At 36.6% G+C, this 23,099-nt stretch overlaps 1 protein-coding gene across 2 annotated transcripts in view; it reads left to right on the top strand.

Annotated features, from left to right (window-relative positions):
- gas2l1 (growth arrest-specific 2 like 1) overlaps window positions 1-23,099 on the top strand; it is a 40,630-nt gene that overhangs the window by 11,729 nt on the left and 5,802 nt on the right. Inside the window, exons 1-4 of one of the 2 annotated variants that reach the window (XM_048187508.1) lie at window positions 428-942; window positions 11,411-11,518; window positions 20,070-20,166; window positions 21,168-21,477. In XM_048187508.1, coding sequence (XP_048043465.1) covers window positions 868-942; window positions 11,411-11,518; window positions 20,070-20,166; window positions 21,168-21,477 — 590 coding nt within the window. In that variant the 5' untranslated portion in view covers window positions 428-867. Of the gene's footprint in view, window positions 1-427; window positions 943-11,410; window positions 11,519-20,069; window positions 20,167-21,167; window positions 21,478-23,099 lie in introns of those variants that run through there. The other variant, XM_048187507.1, reaches the window with a different exon arrangement.

Raw genomic sequence — 23,099 nt, 5'->3', positions numbered from 1 at the left:
ACTTTAGCAACTTTCCCCCTGTTGGCCGAACGGTTTTTAAAATAAGGAATGGTTCCAGTTATTTTTCACTTGAGCTTGGTTTGGCACGGCACAATTACAAACAGTTTTTGGCCCAGAATTTTATTTACAGCTATTTATATCTCATACCGGCTGTAAACTCTTGCGTTACCAATGCAACAACTGATGCATTTGTATTGCGTTCTAAAGAGCTCTATTACCAGCCCCGCCATGGAAAATGAAACCATATCCGTAATGGCTGTGCCGGATCGGCACAGAATGGAACGGTTAAGCAACGAGAACGGTGGAAAAGCGGCTTTTGTTTCATAATTGACGATTTTTGCAACATCGACACTGTTATTGAACTGACTCAACGTGAATAACAACACTGTTGTCTTCTGTAGAGCTACTTATAGTTGAACTTATAGCTGAATTGAACTCATTACTCTGATGTTCTGCAGAAAATGTAAAATTATCATTATCATCTCGTTGGAACTGCTTTTGACCACACAGGCCCCACGCTTGTTGTGCTCTAGAGTCAAAATGGAGAGATTTATGGAGGTGACTGCAATTCCCTAAAGGCTGAAAGGAATCCGAGGACAGTGAGAGAGGGAGGGAGACATAGCCGTGAGGTAGAGGTGAATCGAAGGACAATGATAGCTGGAGAGAGGCTGTTATCACAGAGAGGTGGGGTTGAGGGAAAACTGAAAGCTTTGCAGCAAAAGATATGATTAAAAAAAGAAAAATGCAGAGTTCAGTGGAGAGAGTGAATGAGAGATATGTGTGGGCGAGAGCGAAAGAAAAGAAGTAAGAGCAGAAAGAGAAACAAAACAGAGGGGAGCTGAGGACAGAGTAACAAGAACAAGATGGATGGAGAATAAAGGGAGCAGCAGAAAGAGTGAAGGCAGCTGGGGTGATGTGTTGCTCAGTGAACCTCATGGCAAGGTCGTTGTCATTGTGCATTTTCATATTTGCTTTTTTATTATACTGATTTCAAATTTACTTAACAGTGTAGTTTCAAAAATTGTTTTAAGATCCAGTATTTATTACCTTTTTATTTTCAATGTTGAAAACTTGCTTAATATTTTTGTCGAAACCATGATATATATTTCAGGATACTTTAATGAATAGACAGAACAGCATTTATTTGAAATAGAAATATTTGGTAACAATATGATTATAACTGTATTATACAGGAATCACAATCACGGTAAACAAGAATACACAAAAGGTACATTTGTAAGAGGATGAAGAGGCCCTCTGCTATTTTCTACCAGTCATTGTGGCTTCATCTCTGATATCAGTATCAATAACACTAGATCACTGTGGGATGTCTTCACCCACACAGGTCAGGTTGTTCCACCATGTGAAGAGTGTTTGATGACTATTAACATGTCTGTTCTATTTATTTTTGTCTGTTTTATTTCAGGTAGTATTTAAAATTAGGGTAGTATCCACTATTTATAGTTTTTCATTTACCTTGCATTTATTATGAAAATCTAAGGTAGGTGGTGGAAATGAGCTTTAGCAAAATAAAGCCTGCTCAAGCTTTCTCACTGGCACCATCAAGGCAAGCTCCACTCTGCATCTTAGTTTGATTTTTCCAATAAAACCCTGCATTATGGTTCAGTACATGTATTCAAAAAAGAGCAGGAGACGGTTTGCCAGAGGTGCTTGTACTGTACAGACTGTTAGACCCGCCTCTAATGGATTTTACACCAGAGAGATAGACAGAGAGACAGAAAAAGTAGGTCATGGCAGTTTGTGCTGGGTCAGAATCACACAAACTGAGGCTTCACTGTGAGAGAACGTCTCTCACTCTCTTTCCATTTAAGTATTTCCCATACGAACTCATCTTTAAGTCTTTTCTGTTTTTATGGTCATGCAGATTTATACCTTTAATTTTGGCTGCTGTAGGATTCATATCTCTCTGTGGTGGGCTGCAGTATTCATCTATTAACAGAACTAGTGGAGTGGGCCACATGTGTCATTTTATACAGCACCTGTCTATGCTCAGCTTTTGTTTGTGTGCACGCATGTGTATACATTCATGTGTAACTGAGCGTGTAAAGATGGGTGCATGTGCGCCAATGTCTGTATTGCTCCGTATGGAAGCCGAGTGGTTTCTTAACTCTGTTGGTGGCTGATGGAATCACAGCATGGATGCCATTCCTATTACAGTATGTGTTTGAATGGAATGACCTGCAAGTGCAGTGATATGAGCTGTTGTCGGTTTTTGGACATGTATTATCTATGGTAATATATGGTATTCTTTGGAGTATTTATGTATATGTGTGTGTGTGTGTGTGTGTGTGTGTGTGTGTGTGTGTGCAGTGGTGTAATTAATATTTAAAAAAAATATATGTATGGGTCATTGACGAATAAGGTTTTTAAAAGTGTAAAAAACATAATGGAGATATAATTAATTTTGAAATTTTATTAAGTGTTAACAATGAGATTATGTGGTTTTTATAATCCATTAGCACTCCTTTAGTCATTTTTTACAAGATGGACAAAAATTTTCACCAAAAATGCCATTCAGTTTAACCAAAATTTCGGTTTTACCGAATGACACTTTCGGTTATACCAGATGATGATATTTTCAAACAATGCTAACAGGCTGATATCAAGCTAGCAAAAGGACAATCAAAACATTTTATATTTAGAACAAGTTTTTAAAATATTACAACATTTTCCATGTTTAAGAGCGGTTGTACTGAATGACCTGATGTTTCGGGACATGTGTATGAGCAAGTGAAAACATGAATTTTTCAAATAGTTTAAGAGAGATTTAGTTACTTTAATTCACAACCATGTGGTTCTTTGCAGGTGTCTGAATGATCTCCCATCCTGTCACATGATATTGAACACATGACTTGATCCAAAATGGTTCCTTTATATTGGTTACTCCGAATGACATCAATGACATTCATTTTTCCGGACATTCTCTCTCATAATAAAGCAACGACTTCTACACATAATTTTAATACCATTTTGCACCATGTTGATATATGATGTGATAAAATCATGCCAGAATAATTAGTTTGAGCTTTTTTGGCTTTATTCTCGTGTGCGGATTTTTCATGTTTTTTGATCTTGAAGATATTTCAATCACAAATGAAATGGCTGTATTGGCCTTTGGATGGTTAAACCGAATGACCTTTTGACAATTTAAAATCTTTAAAATATCTTTATATGTAGCAAAATATAATTAAAACCTTTTGGATTCAGTAAAAGAGATCTAGTTGTACTACATACTTTGGATGACATATCTTTGTTTTTTATTATTATTAAGGCCTTTGGACAAAAAAATGACATGTCGCGTTATTGACCCTTAAATTATTTGTGATGATAATGTGACAAGTCAATAGAAAAGTAAGTGAACTGAATAAATGGGAAGCACTGAAGCAAGGAATCTGTAATCTTTAATCTTTATTTAATGTGATGAATGTCTGCCAATATGCAAGATTTTTATTATTATTATTATTACTTCAAACATTTATATGAAACTGACGGCAAGTGATTTAAAGTGGTGTAATTTGGTGTTGCATATATTAAAATGTATGGCTCAGAGTTTGCTCTTTCATTACTCAGGAGACTCACAGCAATGTTTCATTTTAGTAGCTTTTTCTCAAATTATTTTTCCATTGAAAATAAAAAGGCATGAATGAGACAACTGTTTTCACACAGTAAGAATAAAGAACTATGAAATTAATGTGAATAGCACTGCTCAAATAATTTGGTCTTGAAAGAATTTGATTAAAAAAATGTAAAAAAAAAAAATCAAAAACCTCAATTGTCCATTTAGTCCCATTGCTGTTGTTTTTGGTCATATGCTAAATTAATAAAACAACCACTGATTTCTCATTGCAACTGACACTACAGTTGAGTTAAATATTTGAATAACTTAATGACCTCTGCATGTTTTTGTCCCTCATGTCCTGATATAGTTTTTCCATGACCAAATTTTACTATGTCTGAGATATGAAAATGTATTACATAATCTGTGCAGTAGATTGTAGGAAAACAGAGGGAGGAATATAGTGTCAAAAGTTATACAGCTGGAGAGATTTTATACCAGGTGCAATTTAGGTCATGTGAATTTTATAACAGTCGTATGCCAGAAAATCACCTGATGTTCCTGGTATTTTTATAAGGTTATAGCTCAGTGTATCTCCCTAAACTTAGATTGGTTTTTGTCATAAGGCCTCAAACAAAAGGACAAGTGTGTGATAGTCTTATGCTGAGGCTTGTGAGGAGAGCTTTATTTCTTTAGTTTTTAGACAGGACACATTTTTTTGCCCTTAAGCACAAGCCACAACAAGTCTACATAGTGCGCTTACTGGAGTTTAACCTTCAGATTTCACCAGTCAGAGTTTACAAAATGGCTTACTTGACTAAAAGGAAACTTAGTCTTGTCATTTACAATTTGAAAGAGAACTTTTATCTTAAGTTTATCTTAAACCCTTTTGCCCAGTTATTCTAAGCAGCTGGTTTGTCTGGTTTGGTCTTTCTGTTTATGTGTGTGTGTGTGTTTACCTGTTTTCCTTATGTTATGGGGACCAAATGTTCCCACAAGTATAGTAATACCAGTAAATTTTGACCTTGTGGGAAAATTTTTAAGTTTCCCGTAAGGAAACAAGCTTATAAATTATACATAATTTTTTTTAATGAAAATGTAAAAATTCAGAAAGTTTTCTGTGATGGGTAGGTTTAGGGGTAGGGTTAATGTAATGTAGTGCAATGTCCCAATAATGATATATACGTGCGTGTGTGTGTGTGTGTGTGTGTGTTTGTGTGTCGGAGGACATTTTTTAGCAGTGTTTTGATTTTTGATGCTAGAAGGACACTCATTTTAATTGAGGATGACAAATCAGATAAGAGATGTATGTGTGCGTTTCCCACATATTTTCCCTTTATCTGTAGAAGTATGCTGGCAAAGCACACTACTCTTTTGTGATACCGTCACCCGATCACAGATCACTGCTTGCTGAAACTGTAAATGTCATGAATGTCCTTGTGTTAAAAATACTTTTTCCCCTCTAGTCTTAATCTTTGGCTTAAAGGGATAGTTCAACCAAAAATTAAATTTGACATTTACTCACTCTCATGTCATTCCATCCAAACCTGCATGATTTTCTTCCTTTCTTCTGTCAAAGACAAAAGAAGATATTTTGAAAAATGTCTTTTTTTCATACAGTGAAAATCAAATGGGTTCAGTTAGATCCAATTGAATTTCATTTCAGAATTTTCTTTTTTGGTTGAACTATCCCTTTAAGTGAAATAAAGTCTCTTCCTTTTGGTTGTTTAAAATATGTTAGGCTTGTAACCGACATAGATTTTGGAATGATTTTAATCTTGGATATTAAAATCTGTATTTTATTAGTTAGATCTTAGGTTGGTTTCAATCTGATACAGCTCAGTTTACCCCTATGTAAGATGAAAAAACAGTTTCTGCTGTGCCAGACTCCCCCTGAAACCCTGAGCAGAGTGTTACATTTAAGGCATGATAATGTTTGGTTGGAACCCATCCAGTCTCTATGAAATCAGATATAAACTTCTCAGCAAACAGATTTTTCATTCTTGCACAACTGAAACAACAAACGTTTTTCTGAGGTAGATTTTTTCAGACTTTGCTCAAATATTGTTTTTATTCAGTAAAATTAGTTTAAAACACCTTCCCTTACAACAATTTGAACATGCATATTTCTCCAAAATATGTCAGCCATCAGTGTCATCAGAAAAAAAGCTCTAAATTCCCTTAATCGGGCTGCTTTCGTAAGTGTGAATGTAAGTCTACCACTATTTTTCACTTCACTCGAGTGTCTGTTTACACAGAACTCTTCTGAGACACTCAGTCACGCACTTACTGAGAAACGATTCGGCTATTCCAAAACAATCCACACCCACTGCCTTTTTATATCTAACCCGGAAGGATCCTGCACTCTTGACCCAGCTGGCCTTCTGCGTGTCACCTCTGTCAAATTATCAGGTAGCCTGCAGTTATCAGAGACCCAGATACATCTCACTATCTCTCAGATGCTCCATTTCCCCGTCTGCATCTCGGGGCTGACCGCGCCCAGCGCTGTGTCTTTGATGCTGGGTCTCACAGTCCCATAGTGCTGCTGTGTTGGTGGTAGAGGAAGCAGGGTGATAAACAGTGAGCGCTCCCTCCAGACATTCGCTCAGGCAAAGCAGCAGCACTGATAACAGCACTCAGGATGGTCTGCTGGAGGAACCAAAAACAAAACAAAGATGAGCAGTGCATGTTCTTTACACCCTTTATTTTAGTGCTATGTTCATTCAGAAGTTGTTTCATTCATTATAATGATTGTCATTACATTAATAATAATTGATCGTGATAATGTTTTGGCATGTCACAACAGTGTCATTGTTTGTGTGTGTTCTTAACATAGACACTTACGCTGGTGTCTTTTAGAAATCACACTGAACAAAATAAATCCGGTTTAGATGAATGTGTTAACTGTGCTAAATAAATAATTGTCAGACTCAGCCCTGTTCATTGTCATATTTATTCACTGCCATATTCCTGCCGTCTTGCCCCCCTCCCCCCGTCAGGTGTCCATCTCTCTCTTTCTGTCAGTGTTTTCCCCAGGAGATGCCTGCATCCGTTACACAGACTGCAGTTATCAGAGAGAGCTGTTATGGTGCTTGTACTATCTCTTGTATGACCCTCATCTCTTATCACTGTTTCCAGAGCAGAACCAGAACCAGACTTTTCCCATTCTCTGTGTTGAATATATCACAGACACATCTCATTGTCTGCTCTGTTTGCATACAGTATATGCTGCTGCTAACAGTAGGCATCACGCTGGTAAGGCACAAAGGCAAACATTTAAATAACGTCTCACATTTGGTAAGGGTGGTTCCTCAGCTAAAATCAACAAAGAAATGCTGTGAGAACGTTACAAGGGAGTCTGTCCGCTCCCGTTTTACTACACTGAGTGGCAGAGCTCAATGTAAACTATTCTCAGTCTAATGGACAGAGACTTTAAACAGTGTAAAGGCTCCATATTTTCTACTACCGTAGCATGTAATAGTTTTCCCTGATGTCCACTTATAATGTTTGAAATCCATTTGTAATTTTAAAGCGATCAAGTTTGTAATAACTCTCAATGGCCAACTTCTGACTACTATTTAAAAATGTATGGTCGTTACTAAAAGAAACACTCAGCGCAGTATTAACCCATAAATCTCTTTATTTTCTGCACAGAGCCATGTTTCCACACAGCAGTGTTCATTTTGACAGCAAATTTTGATTATTTTCAGTCATAGTCTTTTGACTAAAATACCATTTAGTTTTAGTCATATTTTTGTCATCTGATTTGTTTTAGTTTTAGTCGACTAAATATCATAAGATTTAAGTCAACTAACTCTACAGTAGATTTAGTTACTAAAATCAATGAGTATGTATGAGTGAATTTTAGCTTAATTGTAATGTATCAATTAAGCATTTCTCTAAAATTTCCAAAATATACTCCTGGAGAAGAATCTATTAACCTGTTAATATGAATGATATTAAAGGTCCCATTTTTCGTGTTTTTTTGAAGCTTTGATTGTGTTTATAGTGTGCAATATAACATGTGTTCATGTTTGGCGTGTAAAAAAACACAGTATTTTTCACATAATTTACTTATCTGTATACCGCTGTTTCCACTGTCATAAAAACGGGCTGATGACTTCCTTGTTCTATGAAGTCCCTCCTTCAGAAATACGTAACGAGTTCTGATTGTGCCAGCGGTTCCTGTGTTGTGATTCGACAGCAGCTTAGCGAACCTTGCCCGGAAAGGTCACCGTAACGTGGAGATGCACGCGCTCAGTGTTATTGTAAACATGTCTTTAATTTTACCCTATCAATTTGAGCCGGAATCAGACCCGGTGATTGGACTGCGGGATAAAAATAACAGCGTTTCGACGAACACACTCTACAAACGCAACTCTTGTGTATTCCTGTGGGCGGAGGTTAGTCAAAAAACTGTTTTAGTGATGTCATTAAAGAAGGAAGTAGAGGGATGTAGTCCAAACTGGCCGTTCGATGTAGGCGACTTCTGTTAAATAAAATATCTCGCTTGGCATTGAACTTTGAGCTTTAAAATTTTACAGATTTTATTTATGCTCTTAACAACAACATTACACACTAACTAAAGTTTGAAACATGGAATCACGAAGAACGGGACCTTTAAGGTTTCAACATGCAATACAGACACAGATTTAACTGCTATATAACATGTCTTTATTTATCTTAAAATGAAATAAAACCACTTCTCATTAAGAAACAAAAACATGGTCTTCTTTTTAATTGATGATATATGCATTCTTTATAACAACTTGCATACAACATTCTTCATTCTTTCAAGTAGACATATTTATTTGTATAAATGAAATATAGATTAATCCTTATTAAAGCTATTAAAGTTATTCACTCAAGAACATTGAGTGATTTTCTGTTTTGCTTTTGTTGTTTGATTAACATAAATAATGTACAGCAACAGATAATTAGACTATTGTCACTTTAAGGCTGAATGCATGGATCCAATACACTGATACATATCCGATATTCTTCCAACTGTTTACGTTCTCTTAAGACATAACCGACTGTGTTTACGTCAATACTGGCCTAAACAGACATTTTGACATAATTTTGTTTTTTTTGTCAGTTCAAGCGTGGAAAGTCTTAAAAGAGAGCTCAATTCAGTACTTGTGCACTGTCTGAGAGGCGCCTTTCAGTGTACACACAGAAAACCAGACTGAATTGAGCTCTTTTGCATCATCATGCTTTTTCAGATTTATCCTTGTGTCTGCTGTTCTCCTTCACCCACACGTTTTTCAGCGTTTTATGAGACATGTAACAAGTGTATGCCAACTTATGTCCCACCGGGTAGATCAGCATGTTACGATTCGAATGTGCGCAATCTGCGCATCTACCACGCAGGACATCAGTTCTGACTGGATCTCTTCTCAAATCGCCCCTTCCTAACGTTTTTGTATTGTTTTTATTGTTGACGAAAATGTCAATAGTTTTTCCTCATAGCTTTTGTCATTCAAAACTATTTTTATTCAGTTGTCGTCGTTTTTGTCAGTGAAAAAATTGACAAATTACGACAAATTATTCGCCAACAAAATTAACAATGCAACACAGTAGAATTGTTTTGTGAAGATACAGCATGAGTTTTCTTTGCTCACATACTACTTGTGTGAGGTTTTGCTGTAATAGGCTACCATATCTTTAAGACTTAAGTGAATGATGTTGATGTCATGTCACTTGCTTGTGGTATAGATATGATGTAATGGAAAGAAACTGTTACCACAGACATCTTTAAGGTGGTCACTGCTCACTGACTTTCCAGAACAGATGTCTAGACAAAGAGAGAGAAGCATGAAAGAGGCAAAACACAGTGAAAGAGTGACTGATCACTTTAGAGAGAACAGCAGAGAGAGAGAGAGAGAGAGAGAGAGAGTCTGTATTACAGCTCACCCTGGTTCTGTGGTAACTGTCACACACATGCTGCCTAAATAGACATGAAGTTTGGTCTAATTATAGAATATTCCAACTTATATTCCTCTAATATTCCAAACAGGCCAATAATGTGGAAAATTTAAAATTATTCATTGGCAGTTCTAGAACCTCCAAGTTCAACTACGGTCGATCAAATCTCACTGACTGTGTGTGTGGCAATAAATCTTCTCCATCATGCCAGCAGAAGTCTGCTGTCTCTCATCTGTGGAAACTCAGCTGAATTTGTCCATGTAGGAAATAAAGATGAGTTTCCCATGTGTTTGCACAAGCTGTCCAATGTAAGCAAAGACGCCTCAAAGTGTACAGTTTAACTTTCCCACACTTGTAACATTGTAGAGTATTTGTAATAATAGTATATAACAGTATTATGCAGGTAAATCCAGTGAAGAAAATCTGCTTATTAAATGTGCATAAAATAAAAAATAAAATGTTGCAATGCAAAAAAAAAAGTTTTTTTTTTTTTTTTTTATGTTGGGCTGAATCTTGACACAGACATGAATCTTTATGAGATTAACCCACACAGATGTTGGGATTTAATTAGCTATAATTGCTACTTTTTTGATGACTAAGTGTGTGTCTTATTCATCCTTTTTTAAATGACCAGAATGTGTGTGTGATTGAAAATGTGTGTTGGAGACAGAGTTTTGTCTTGTGGTACGAGTTTCAACCCTGATCTAACATTGCTGTTCTCTTCTGATCTTGATTGATTTTCTGGACTTTTGCCCTGTTTGTTGTCATGGTGTCACAGAACAGAACAACATCAGAGTGAACTAGAGAGAATGAGAGCCTGTGCAAGACCAAGAACACCCCACCCAGTACAGTGCTTTTAACCAGCCTGACCACTAAAAAAACATAAAAACATATGCATGCCACCATACTGTTACGTCACTCTCTTTCACATCCATAATTATGTTTTATGTGTATGTATGTGCCTTTGAGTTAATCATTGGGCAAGTCCCAGATCTCATCAGGATATGACGCAACTTTGGGAATGGCTCTTTGTTTCTCTATTTGTGCTTTAGAGAGAGTGAGCGATAGATAAAAGAAGTTGAGAGACTATTTGTTTTCTCCAGGGAGTGATTCAATTAAGGTGTGACAGGAATTGGAAAGGTCTGGCTCTTTCGCTGAGTCAATCACCTCAGGAGCTCAGGAGTCAATAGCAGACCAACCTATGATGCATCACATACAAGTTACATCTTATCCGTTCACATGCTCGTAAAAGCTCCCAGCGTCCTTCACTCGATAATGCACAGAGTTGAAGCAAAGTGAGGGATGTGACTCAGTGTTTCTCACAGGAAACTGCTTCTGTTCAGGTGCTGCTGAACATTCAGTGGAACGTTTGTCTCTGAGTGTGACTAAATGTTTTTTATAGTCTGCAGTTAGCCAGTAAACAACTGAATACTAAAGAATGACTTCCTATTTGTGAACGTCTCACTATCAACTCTTAGATATGAACATTCATATAAAAAATAAATATATTTAATTTGTTCATATTTATATTTAGTATAAGTAGATGAGTAAGAAATAGATGAGATGTTAAATGAGAATACAGCATTCCATATAAGTTCCTAACTAATATATGTAACCTACAAAATGTTTTTGTTGTTGTTGTTGTTTTATACTATATGCTAATGTTTGTTTGTTTTGTTTTAAAATCTTTTTCCCCTTATATTGGTAAAGTAGTATTTGTTCATACAGGCCTGCATTTATCTTTTGCAAGCTTCATTCTATGGATTTGGCCACCCATGATAGCCATCTTTTTCATTAATTAATGTGTTTAAAGGATTGTTTGTGTCAATACTGTTAACTTTTAACCATGATTGTCTACATATTGTATGATTCTTTAAAAATAACAATTTATATTGTGTTTTGTAGGTTCGGGAGATTCTGGGCCAGTGCTCCTGTCCATCACAGTTTCCTATGACCAAAGTCTCAGAAGGGAAATACAAAGTGGGCGACTCCAGCGCACTCATCTTCATCAGGGTACAACTTTAACTTTCAGCAGTTATTCATTCACCTGTCTGTTCTGTCAAAACATGGAGGAACTTTTTCCGTCTTTTTAAAGCCGAAGTTTATCATTTTTTTTTTAAAAGGAGAGAAAAAAATATGCTGAAGTATTTTTTTTTTTTTTTTTTTTCAAAAAGGATAGAAAAAAATCTATGAAAGGTCACATGGCATGAAAATTTCACTTTATGAGGTTTTTTAACATTAATATGAGTTCCCCTAGCCTGCATATGGTCCCCCAGTGGCTAGAAAAGGCGATGGGTGTAAACCGAGCCCTGGGTAAATTGAGAAAATGAAAGCTCAGACGACCCAATCTGGAATCTTCCCCATATGTCGTCATAAGGGAAAAGGTTACCTCCCCTTTCTCTGCTTTGCCCGCCCATGAGAAAATGAGCTACTACAGTGAGATTCAGTGTTGCCAAGTCCGCTTATTATAAGCGACTTTGGGCTTGTTTTTCTGTAAAGTCGCTTACAAATATCGGTAGTCGCGGGTCGCGTTTTTTTGGGCTTGTTTCTAAAGTGTAGTTGCTTATTTGGGCTTGATCCCCCAGCTCCATAATAAGTTGTCAAGCAGATATTTTCTATATGGTATTTAAATGTAGGAGTTTGTCTAGCCGGTTCTCTCTGTCCCTCCCCTTTCCCCATACACACAGGAGACAGCAGAGTTTTTTCTCGTGATCACGACATAAAAGTTCTTTTTACAATGATTGATTCTGAAACACACTGTACCCGGATTCTACTGTTGCTATAGTAACGAACACAACTTTGACGCGCATCTGATCGGCGGATAAAACATGCGCTCATATATCTTGCCAGCTAAATGTTTACTTCACTTAATAATAAAGTTTACAATAAATAAATACATATAGGCTAATCAATCATTGTTCAATAAATGTACGCTTAACATATTGTTTGTGTAATTAACATAATATTCAACAGAGCATCTCAAGCGCAGGCAGCTGCCTTCAGAACGATGCCAGATTATTCTATAATTCTAAAGACTTTTAGATTAAACCAACTTTATTTTCCGTACTCATTTAAATATATATATATATATATATATATATATGTTTAAGCCTTTATCAACTGGATAAAATATAAATATAAAAATAAAATGATAAAAATAACAAACACATTATGTAATGTGTATATATATATATATATACACATTACATAATGTGTTTGTTATTTTTATCATGTGCGTTAAACTGTCTTCCTCCTATCTTCCATTAAAAAGAGGTGCATGCAATACTAAACAATCTTGGGATGCTGTTTGAGAAGCGTGTTTATGTGTGTTGTTTCCTACAAATGTAGAAAATACAATAGGTTACACACTATCACTGAATTAAATGACATAGGCTATAAATCATATTTCTTATATACATTGAGTGACATTTTTATGTAAACAGAAAAAGTCGCTTGTTTTGGGCTTGTTTTCACAGGCCTGGTTGCTTATTTGTCTCGCGAGATCTGGCAACATTGGTGAGATTCGAGCACAATATTTTTTTTTTTTCCTCGAGAGACACATCATGGCTTGCAAACGAGTGAATCATGGTAGTTGCTCAGTGTCTGGATGTACAAATGAACACCTTAGTATTTTTTTTAGTTCCTTCATCCAAGCCTATGAAGAAACAGTGGGTTAATTTTATTTTCTCTGGTAATACGCCGATACAACTTCCCATAGTTTTGTATGTCTGCGCCACACATTTCACCGACGACTGTTTCCTCAACGTGGGCCAATACAGCCCAGTTACTGTCGCTAATGACAGCATCAAGTATGTGTGTGAATACACACACTGTAAGGCGAGTGTTGTACATTTCTTTGTTGTTTGGATAACCGTTCTGCTGTTATGGCGTACGCGATATCCACATTTCCAGATTGCAGAGCTTGATGTAAGTTAATTGTAAAAAGATTGTAAAAACTTTTAGGATTTATCAAATATAAAATATGTAAACGGATAAATGATGTTGGCATGGTAGCCCATTTTCCACAACGGCACCTATCCGAAAAGAAATTTGTAATAATGGCAGAGGACTAATTTAGTTGCAGTTATAGCTGATAATTATATATATAATATATATACGATAGCTTATCAGAGCAACATGAAGAGCCAACAATGTAGGACTTCGGTAAAGTTGGTTTTATATTCGCACATTCGGACTTCTGATGAATTCAGACTTTCCAATAAATGTGCAATAAATTAATGTTTGCGAATTTTAAGCAGCGACATGATATTGACAACCAACGATTGTCAACTTACAACATTTTTCACAGTCGATCAAAATAGGCAAGTATTGTTTTAATGGCATATTTACTTGTGAATGTCCACTGAATGTCCAATGTAGTGTGATTAACAAGGCTATTGAATACGAATGGCCGAATGTGTGAATATAAAACCAACTTTACCGAAGTCAATGTAGGCTAGCATTAGCTAACGTACATGATAATAACTGTAACAGCATAAATAAACCAACTAAAGTACCGTATCCAGACACAATGTTTTAAACTAACCATTCGGAGATGTCCTGCTGTAGCCGCTGAGTTGCAACTTCAGATTCTGGGTCAAACTGAAAGCTTGAACGACTGCGTGTCTACGAGCCATTGCGATACATCCACTGTCAACATTAGCGCATGCTACAGTGGCCGCAAGCTGGTTAAGGCCACACCCACCCTCCACCTTGCCCCGCCTCTCTCCTCCTCATTAGCATTTAAAGCTACAGACACAGAAACGGCACGTCCTGTGGAAAGCTCATTGTGGGACTGGCTTGTAGTGGCTGAAATTCTGCACCAAGGCTGAATTTCGGGAAAGAGGCTTCAGATACAGTACTAGGGACCACTTAGGCCTATATAAAAGCATCCAAAAAGTAGCATGTCATAGGACCTTTAAATACTTTTTTAGAGCTTAATATGCAAAACGTTGCGGCATCTGCAGGTTTATTCCAACACAGCAACCCCATCTCAACCATGGTGTGAGTTTGGAGTGGGACTAACTGTTTGTCTGACCAATAAAGCTTGGGGAAGTGTTTGGGAAATCAGCTTGAAAACAGATATTATTTTTGCAATTTAATTTGGTGAAAGTGCCACTTTCTTTTATTAAAAAGTTTTAGTACAAATGCTGGTGTCACACCCACAGACATCAAGACATCGATTCTGTTATTTACTTTTTGAATCTGTGCTGCTGTATCATGGGATCTTTAACATTTCCAGAATGGAGGCCAGACTATAATAATTATAGCTCCATAATAAGTCATCCCGAGGTTTGAATGGTGTTTACACAGTTGCCAAGCTGACCTATTCAAGACTTAGCCTGTTATCCAACTGCATCTAAAAGCACCCACACCCATTCATACTGCAGACAGAAATAGAGACTTATGTCATTTCCTGTCTTCTACCTAGCTTTCTGGATTCATGTGTGAGTGTGTGTTTGTGTGTGCATGGGTTTATGGGTATTTACATGCACTTTATACATGCATCTGTGTCCCTTCAGTGTGTTGTTGGGTCTACAGATATTCACTCTTAGCTGGAGGAAATTTTGGAAGGAATTTTATCTTCCCCCAGTGCAGCTGGGCTGAATCAATTAAACTCCATTTAGTCTCATTCTCCTCCGCATAGATCCTGTAACTGCAACCCTATATCCCTCTCTTTCTCTCTGTCGTCATCTGTCTTAATTTGCTCATTTTTTTTCCTGTGCCTAATGTTTTTTCCTCTGTGGGGTGTGTGCGCACTTTTGTTAGAACTGTGTGTGCAACTTAGCTGGTGCTGTTAGATTGAACCCTTTTATTTACTGAGCCTATAATTATACATAGACCCATCATCCCTTACCAGCACAATTAACACAAGCAGCACAGTGTGGAGTGAAGCAGAGGCCATTCACATCCCTGGCTCAGCTTCTCTGTGTTGACATCAATGAAGAAGATGGAAGGTGATAAGCAAGATAAATAAGATGACTTTGAGACTGTCATCTTCTAGGCGGTCACCTTCAGAAGCTCAGAGCTCATACTGATGTTGGTAAACTGAACAAAAAAAACCCTCACGCAATAGCTGAAATTCGTTGGAGATGGAGACTTTGGCACAAGAGAACACTGGCTTTGTTTACCGCTTATTAAAATTATGGTTTCAGCATGTTTCCGCTTGTTGCCATGGTGACTGGGGCTGAATCCCAACTGCTTTTTAAAGGGCAAGTGCCTGGTTGCATAAAGCACCTTAAGTGTAATTTTCCCTTAAGTTCGCCCTTATGTTTTCCTTAAACTTAAGAGTGCTGCAGAAAATAACCGTTAAGTGTTACTTAAGGATTTCTTTAGGTGAAATGTCATAAACCCTAAGAATTTCCCTTAAGTATATATTTTTCACTTAAGTAATACCTTAAAAAATAAGTGTTGCATAAAGCCCCTTAACTGTCATTTCCCTAAGTATAACATAAGGTTCAGAAAACTTCACCTTAAGTGTTACACAAAGTGAGCAGGTTCAATCCAAGTCTTCCAACGAGACAAGATCGACCGCTTTATATGATAAACAAATTTAGGTGTTTATTCACATAAACATAAACATTGATGAAATTACATATGTAGCACATATCTTATATGGTCAACAGAAGCGCAAACGTGCGTGCATCACAAGCAAGAACAACCTCATTGGTTCTTGCGCTTGCACGCATGTTCGGGGAATGAATGGACATAAATGATGAGAGAATATTAAAAATATCTTTATTTGTTATCCAAAGATGAATGAAGTGGGTTTGGAACGACATGAGGGTGAGTGAATGATGGCAGAAATCTCAATTTTGAGTAAACTATCAATTTGAGTTTCTCGTCTGGTCTTTCTCTGTCATATTTAGTTTTCTTTTTTGTTTTCCTTATCCATCTTATGTTGTTATCTGTGAAAACTTACCACGATCTGTATTAACAAATAACACGTCCATGGCAGCAGGAGAATTTTATAACGGCAAAACCTGGGTTGTTGTTGTGAAACACTTAACGGTTTCCCTTGCCTAAGAGAACAGTTTAAGGAATTATATGCAGGCTTAGTTAAGGGGAAATCATGCCTTAAAGGTGCCCTCGAATGAAAAATTGAATTTATCTTGGCATAGTTGAATAACAAGAGTTCAGTACATGGAAATGACATAGAGTGAGTCTCAAACTCCATTGTTTCCTCCTTCTTATATAAATCTCATTTGTTTAAAAGACCTCCGGAAAACAGGCGAATCTCAACATAACACCGACTGTTACGTAACAGTCGGGGTGTACGCCCCCAATATTTGCATATGCCAGCCCACGTTCCCAACATTATCATTATGAAAGGCATTAGACAAGGGCAGAACGTCTGGATGTGCATAGCTGAATCAACAAACTAGGTAAGCAAGCAAGGACAACAACGAAAATGGCAGATGGAGCAATAATAACTGACATGATCCATGATATCATGATATTTTTAGTGATATTTGTAAACTGTCTTTCTAAATGTTTCATTAGCATGTTGCTAATGTACTGTTAAATGTGGTTAAAGTTACCATCGTTTCTTACTGTATTCACGGAGACAAGAGCCGTCGCTATTTTCATTTTTAAACACTTGCAGTCTGTATAATTCATAAACACAACTTCATTCTTTATAAATCTCTCCAACAGTGTAGCATTAGCTGTTAGCCACGGATCACAGCCTCAAATTCATTCAAAATCAAATGTAAACAATATAACATTATACAATACTCACATAATCCGACACGTGCATGCCGCATGCCTGACGAACACTTTGTAAAGATCCATTTTGAGGGTTATATTAGCTGTGTAAACTTTGTTAAGGCACTGTTTAAGGCAAGCGCGAGCTCTGTGGGCGGAGAGCACAGGATTTAAAGGGGCCACAGCATAAAATCGGCACGTTTATAATGATGCCCCAAAATAGGCAGTTAAAAAAATTAATAAAAAAAAATCTATGGGGTATTTTGAGCTGAAACTTCACAGACACATTCAGGGGACACCTTAGACTTATATTACATCTTTTAAAAACATAATCTAGGGCACCTTTAAGTGTCAAAAACTTAAGGTGCTTTATGCAACCGGGCACAGATGAGTAAAGCTATCAAAGAGTGCAGCCCTCCCATTGGTCAGTTATTACATTAGGACCTATTATAACAACAAATCTACCTGCAGTTACATTTACCTGAATACTTGCTTGGGCTTTTAATTTTAATAACCACACATAACAATATTTGCAGAGAAAATCCCTCAAATGATGATTATTCAAAGGCATTACACTAATGTTTGGGGTCAGTATGATTTTTTTTTTTAAAGATGTTTTTCAAAGAAATCTGTTATGCTCACCAAGGTTGCATTTCTTTTATCTGCAGTAAAACCATAATATTGTTAAATATTATTGCAATGTTTGTTTGTTTTTTAATGTAATTTAAAATGTCATTCACACAGCTGAATTTTCAGCAGCCATTACTCCAGTCTTCAGTGTCACATGATCCTTCAGAAATCAGTCTTATAATGCTGATGTCATGCTCAAGGAAAATAAAAACATTTCTTGTTATTATCAATGTTAAAAACAGTTGTGCTCTTGATTTTTTTTTTTTTTTTTTTTTTTTTGGTGTGGAAACCAATCAGTTCAGAATTCTTTTATGAATTGAAAGTTGAAAAGAACAGCATTTATTTGAAATAGAATTTAGTACATTAATGTTGCAGACAAAAGCACTGATTACACAAAACACAATATACAAAAAAGCTGTAGGAGTCGATAATGTTTTTTATTTTCATTTTCATCAACTATATGGTTCATAGCGATACAATTTTGCAGTCACATTGGCTTATCTGTTGTAGAAGACTTAGTAAAAATAGTTCATCTTTGATAAATGCATCTCGACTCTCAAGACCCCTGCATTCTGTTCCATTCTGTTTCAATTCATCAGCTGTTCGTAGAGATAAAAACATGTCTTGTGTGAACAGCACTTACTTATTTTGTACTGCCTTTTTTTTTGTAAGTGTGGTTTGGCAAAGTGCGTTGTATTAGCAGCTTGGTTTTGACTTGGTTTTGTACATCAGTAAATCAAAACCTAAACTTTCAGCTTTACAAAGTTACCTTTTTTATTGTTAATTGAACAGCCCTATATAGTTCAGTTTAAGGTTTAGCTTGTATGAGTGTTTTAATCTTTGTAAAAATGAGACCTTGTGTAAGTTTGTGCAAGTGGGCATTGGGCCAGCCAACAGATGTGCTCTCTTTTCATGGCAACGGCACACAGACACTCGTCACATGATTATTCCTTACCATGTGCTCAGCAGATGGAGTTTAGCAATGCTAAATCTATAAAGAGCTTTTTTGCAACAGGTTCGAAGTGCACAATCAACAGTGAAAATGTGAAAAAGAGCATTTTCCTGACTGAGGGTTTCTTGATAAAGGAATCAATAGCAGTCTCTTACCTACATTTCTCTCTGTTCATCAGAGAAGAGCTGCAGAATCAGGGCTCAGTGCAAAAGGAGGGCTGTTTCTATGCTAAATCTCCTCCATTCCCCTCTCTCTGAGGGTTGAATGAGGGAGAGTGTGTGTCGGTGCGTGATGTTTTTTTGTTCTCTCTCTCTGGCTCTGTGTTGTCATGATAATGCAGGCGATGGAGACAGCGGTGAAGTGGATAGAGCTCTGTTATATAGTGCTATAGGACACTGGGGGTTGATCTTATAGTAATCAACTGACTGTCACGTTGTCCCACCTGCATTATTAGTGGTGTTTGAAGATAAGCATCACTTTTTTTATTGCCCATTCTATAGGGTTAGGGTTTGGTTTAGGGTTAATTGCATTTAATTATGCATAATTTATAGTTATTACTATACTAACTAGATGTAACGTATGTAATAATGACAAAGTGTTAAGTGATCAAGTTTATGACGTTTGTAGGTTGGACAAGAAAAAAGGTGAAAGTCCCATAGACTTGCAGAAGGGACCTGAGCTATGTTTAGGGACTTGAATAGTATAGAGACTTGGGGTGTTTTTTTTTTTCACCCTAGCAACAAACTAGCATCACCCTAGCAACCACTCAGAACACTCTTTGTGGAAGCTACTTTTGCATGGACAAGCCCCACTGAAATTTTCTTCACAATATGTAAAAATCAAATTTACATGTTAGTTCTTGGTTTACAGCACTGTATATTACAAAGAGACATAAAATTAACCAATTGGTCAATTGAATTATATATGTTCAGTTTCTTGCACATTATCTTATTGTACTGAATAACAAATGATTTGATACCTTTGAAGTTTACATTCTTATGTTTTCATTTCATACATCATTTTCTGTTTTGTAATTTTGTATTTGGCAAAACTTCTGGCATCTACCATTAAATAATCACTCTTCAACCTGGAACCTTTAACCAACTGTTTAGATATTTAGTTATATAATTATGAATATTAATTTGATTGTTTTGCATTTCTTTGCTCATCTGCTTAAAATGTTTATAACACACACACACACACACACACACACACATTAGAAGAGTGTGTATGTTAATATATGTGTGAAAGGTGTTAACCTCTCTCTCTGTGTAGGTGTTACGGACTCATGTGATGGTGCGTGTGGGTGGAGGATGGGACACACTTGAGCATTACCTCGACAAACACGATCCCTGTCGCTGCGCCGCATTTGGTGAGATCACCACTTGTGTGTTTCATTTCCTGTCTGTAAACTTGAGACTTCTTGGAATTTTTAAACAATGCTACATGTGTTTCTTGCATCTAGTTGTTTACTTCCTTACTGTATCATACATTCAAGTACAAGTTTTTGTTTCTAGTGTTTAGTGGTTAAAAAGGGTTAGTTCCTTCATTTAAGTACTCAACACTAATAATTAGTGTAAATTAGTCTGTTTGTGGGCTTTTACAACAGATTGATAATAGCTGCCTCATATATTGCCATACAATTACTGAAAAATATACAAAATATATATGCTACCTTTTAAAAATTTGGGGTCAGTAAGATTTATTAAATGTTTGAGAGAAGTCTCTTATGCTGACCAAGGTTACATTTATTTGATCAAAAAATAAATAAATACAGCAAATAATAAACAATAAACAACGTAAAACGGCAATATTGTGAAATATTTTTCATTTTAATATTTTTTAAAATGTCATTTATTCCTGTGATGGCAAAGCTGAATATTCAGAAGCCATTACTTCAGTCTTCAGTGTCACATGATCCTTCAGAAATCATTGTAATATGATGATTTGGTGTTCAAGAAACATTTCATATTATTATCTATGTTGAAACCAGTTGTGCTTCTTAATATGTTTGTGGAAACCATGATACTTTTTTCAGGATTAGAGAATTCAAAAGAACAGCATTTATTTGACATGGAAATCTTTTGTAACATTACACATTTCTTTACTGTAACTTTACTGTATCAATTCATCCTTGCTGAATAAAAGTGTTAATTTCTTAAAAAAAAAATAAATCTTCCTGACCCCAAATTTTTGAATGGTAGTGTACAAGACACATAAAAAGCCTTTTCATGAGAATGCAATCATTTAAGTGAGTAACCACATTGTGAAATTACCATTTACATCAGAATTAGGTTTAAAGTCACTTATTGTGTTCAAATACATCATAATTTTTCTTGTGAATATTAAAAGAGCTGTCTTTGACCTCAACAGCTCACCGGTATCAGCAGGCTAAAGCGAGTGGCCAGGGTCCTCACAGTAAGAGCTCCAGCGCTCATTCATCCCGCTCCACAAGCCCAGGACCTCACTGGCGCAATGAGGGCATGGCACCCTACAAAACACCCGACAGGCGTTCTTTGGACCCTGTGATGGGCGCCACAGCGCATTCCTCTCCATCACGGCCTGGCAGGTCGCACCATGCAACTGTACCTGTAGAGATGGAAACTAACACAGTGCGCCCCATGACGCTGTTGCCTCGACCACCACGAGACAGATCAGAACCACGCCACTTTAATCCTCTCAGGTCAGTGCAGGTGTGTTTGAGTGTTTAGCAGAAATATAAATACTGATAAAAAGTACAGACAAATAAAAAATAGAAAACTTTCACAGAACCACTATATGTGTGTATGGCTATGGAAAGCATGCAATCTTTGTATGGGAAGAACCGAAGCTTGAAGCGTTATGATTGGGACACATGCATGATTGCGTGTTTGTATACTTGTTTTGTCTGTATAGATCCCTCAGGGTGTCTGCCATTTGCTCACACTGACCTAGTTAACTCAACACACATTATAGCACTCTGCTTGTGTACTGTACCTCCAGAGCGAGCTGCATCTTAAGGCAACAGTGCACATGCACACACAGACAAATACACACACACAGATTATTGCAAGCAGATTTGAACTAATCCCAGGTGACATTGCCCTGACATCTATCTTCTTCTTGTCCTGTTTATGACTCCCCCTTGTGTTAGAAAGAATTACGACAATTTTACTGGAACTCAGTGTTCTCTCTGCCTAATTATACAAATAATAACATGGTCTTGGATAAATTACATTTTTTTTAATTATTTTTTTTTAATTACTTTCAAGGCAAAAGGACAATTATATATATTTTTTTCTTCCCTTTTTTTTTACAACCATCTGAAAATGTATGTTTAAACAATACTGTGTAAACTCTACGTCATGCATTACTGCACACTTAGACTAAAGAAAAAACAACTCTTAAGCATCCTGAAGTTTCAAAAGGTGCTTCATTATTTTCATCAGATGGTGGGGAATACTTGTGCGTCAATGTTTGCAGCAAGGGCATTGTATAATGGCACCGTGAACAGCTTGCTGGTTTACCTTGGCTGTGTGCCTCGGTTTCCTTAGGCTGACTAATGATGCAGGCCAAGCATCAGAGTAGCACACTTTAACACTTGCACTCCCAGAGCTGCAGGTGAGACAGTCTGGATTACTGAAGATTATGATAATCTCAGCCCCTAGGTCTGTCACTGCAGAAACAGGTCAGCACAACACAAGGTTTATGCAGGTCACGTTACAGAGCCGGGCTGTCAGGGTGTGCGTTTTTTATTTTCTTGTCTAAATAAGAGTGTGTATTTGAATAAAATCAAAAAAGGGGTAAGGTAGCACTTAAAATATTTTACTGTTCTAAAGTGTAATTTAGGATCTGGAAGTTCTTGTTTTAGAATTGATTTTAAAGCAGTAAATTTTGTTCATATGCAGACTTTTTGTTTTGTTTTGGTTTTTGTAGTGTTTTGGCTCTGTGTACATAAGATATAGGTTTTTAGGGTTAAATGACAGGAGTAAGACTTAGACAGGAGTAATGACTGCTGAAATTTCAGCTTCACCATCACAGAAATAAATTAAATTTTAAAAAACTGCCCGGTCAAAAAAAAAGTTGGTTGACTCTTCCATTGTCAGTACAAGATCTTGACCCAAAAAATGATGCACCTCTGTGATGTTATTAAGATCTTGTATTGACAATTTAAGATGTCAAGCAAAAGTCTACTCCAGCACATCCCAAAGACTTTCAATGAATTTAAGGTCTGGAATCAGAGGTGCCAATTCATGTGTGAAAATGATTCTTCATTCTGCTCCCTCCCAATTATATTGTTACCATTTTACTTGGTAAAATGTTGGT

The sequence above is a fragment of the Megalobrama amblycephala genome, linkage group LG4 (assembly GCF_018812025.1).
Source record: "Megalobrama amblycephala isolate DHTTF-2021 linkage group LG4, ASM1881202v1, whole genome shotgun sequence".
Lineage (NCBI taxonomy): Eukaryota > Metazoa > Chordata > Actinopteri > Cypriniformes > Xenocyprididae > Megalobrama > Megalobrama amblycephala.
The sequence above is the reverse complement of the archived record's forward strand: the minus strand, read 5'-3'. Positions and strand labels throughout refer to the sequence as shown.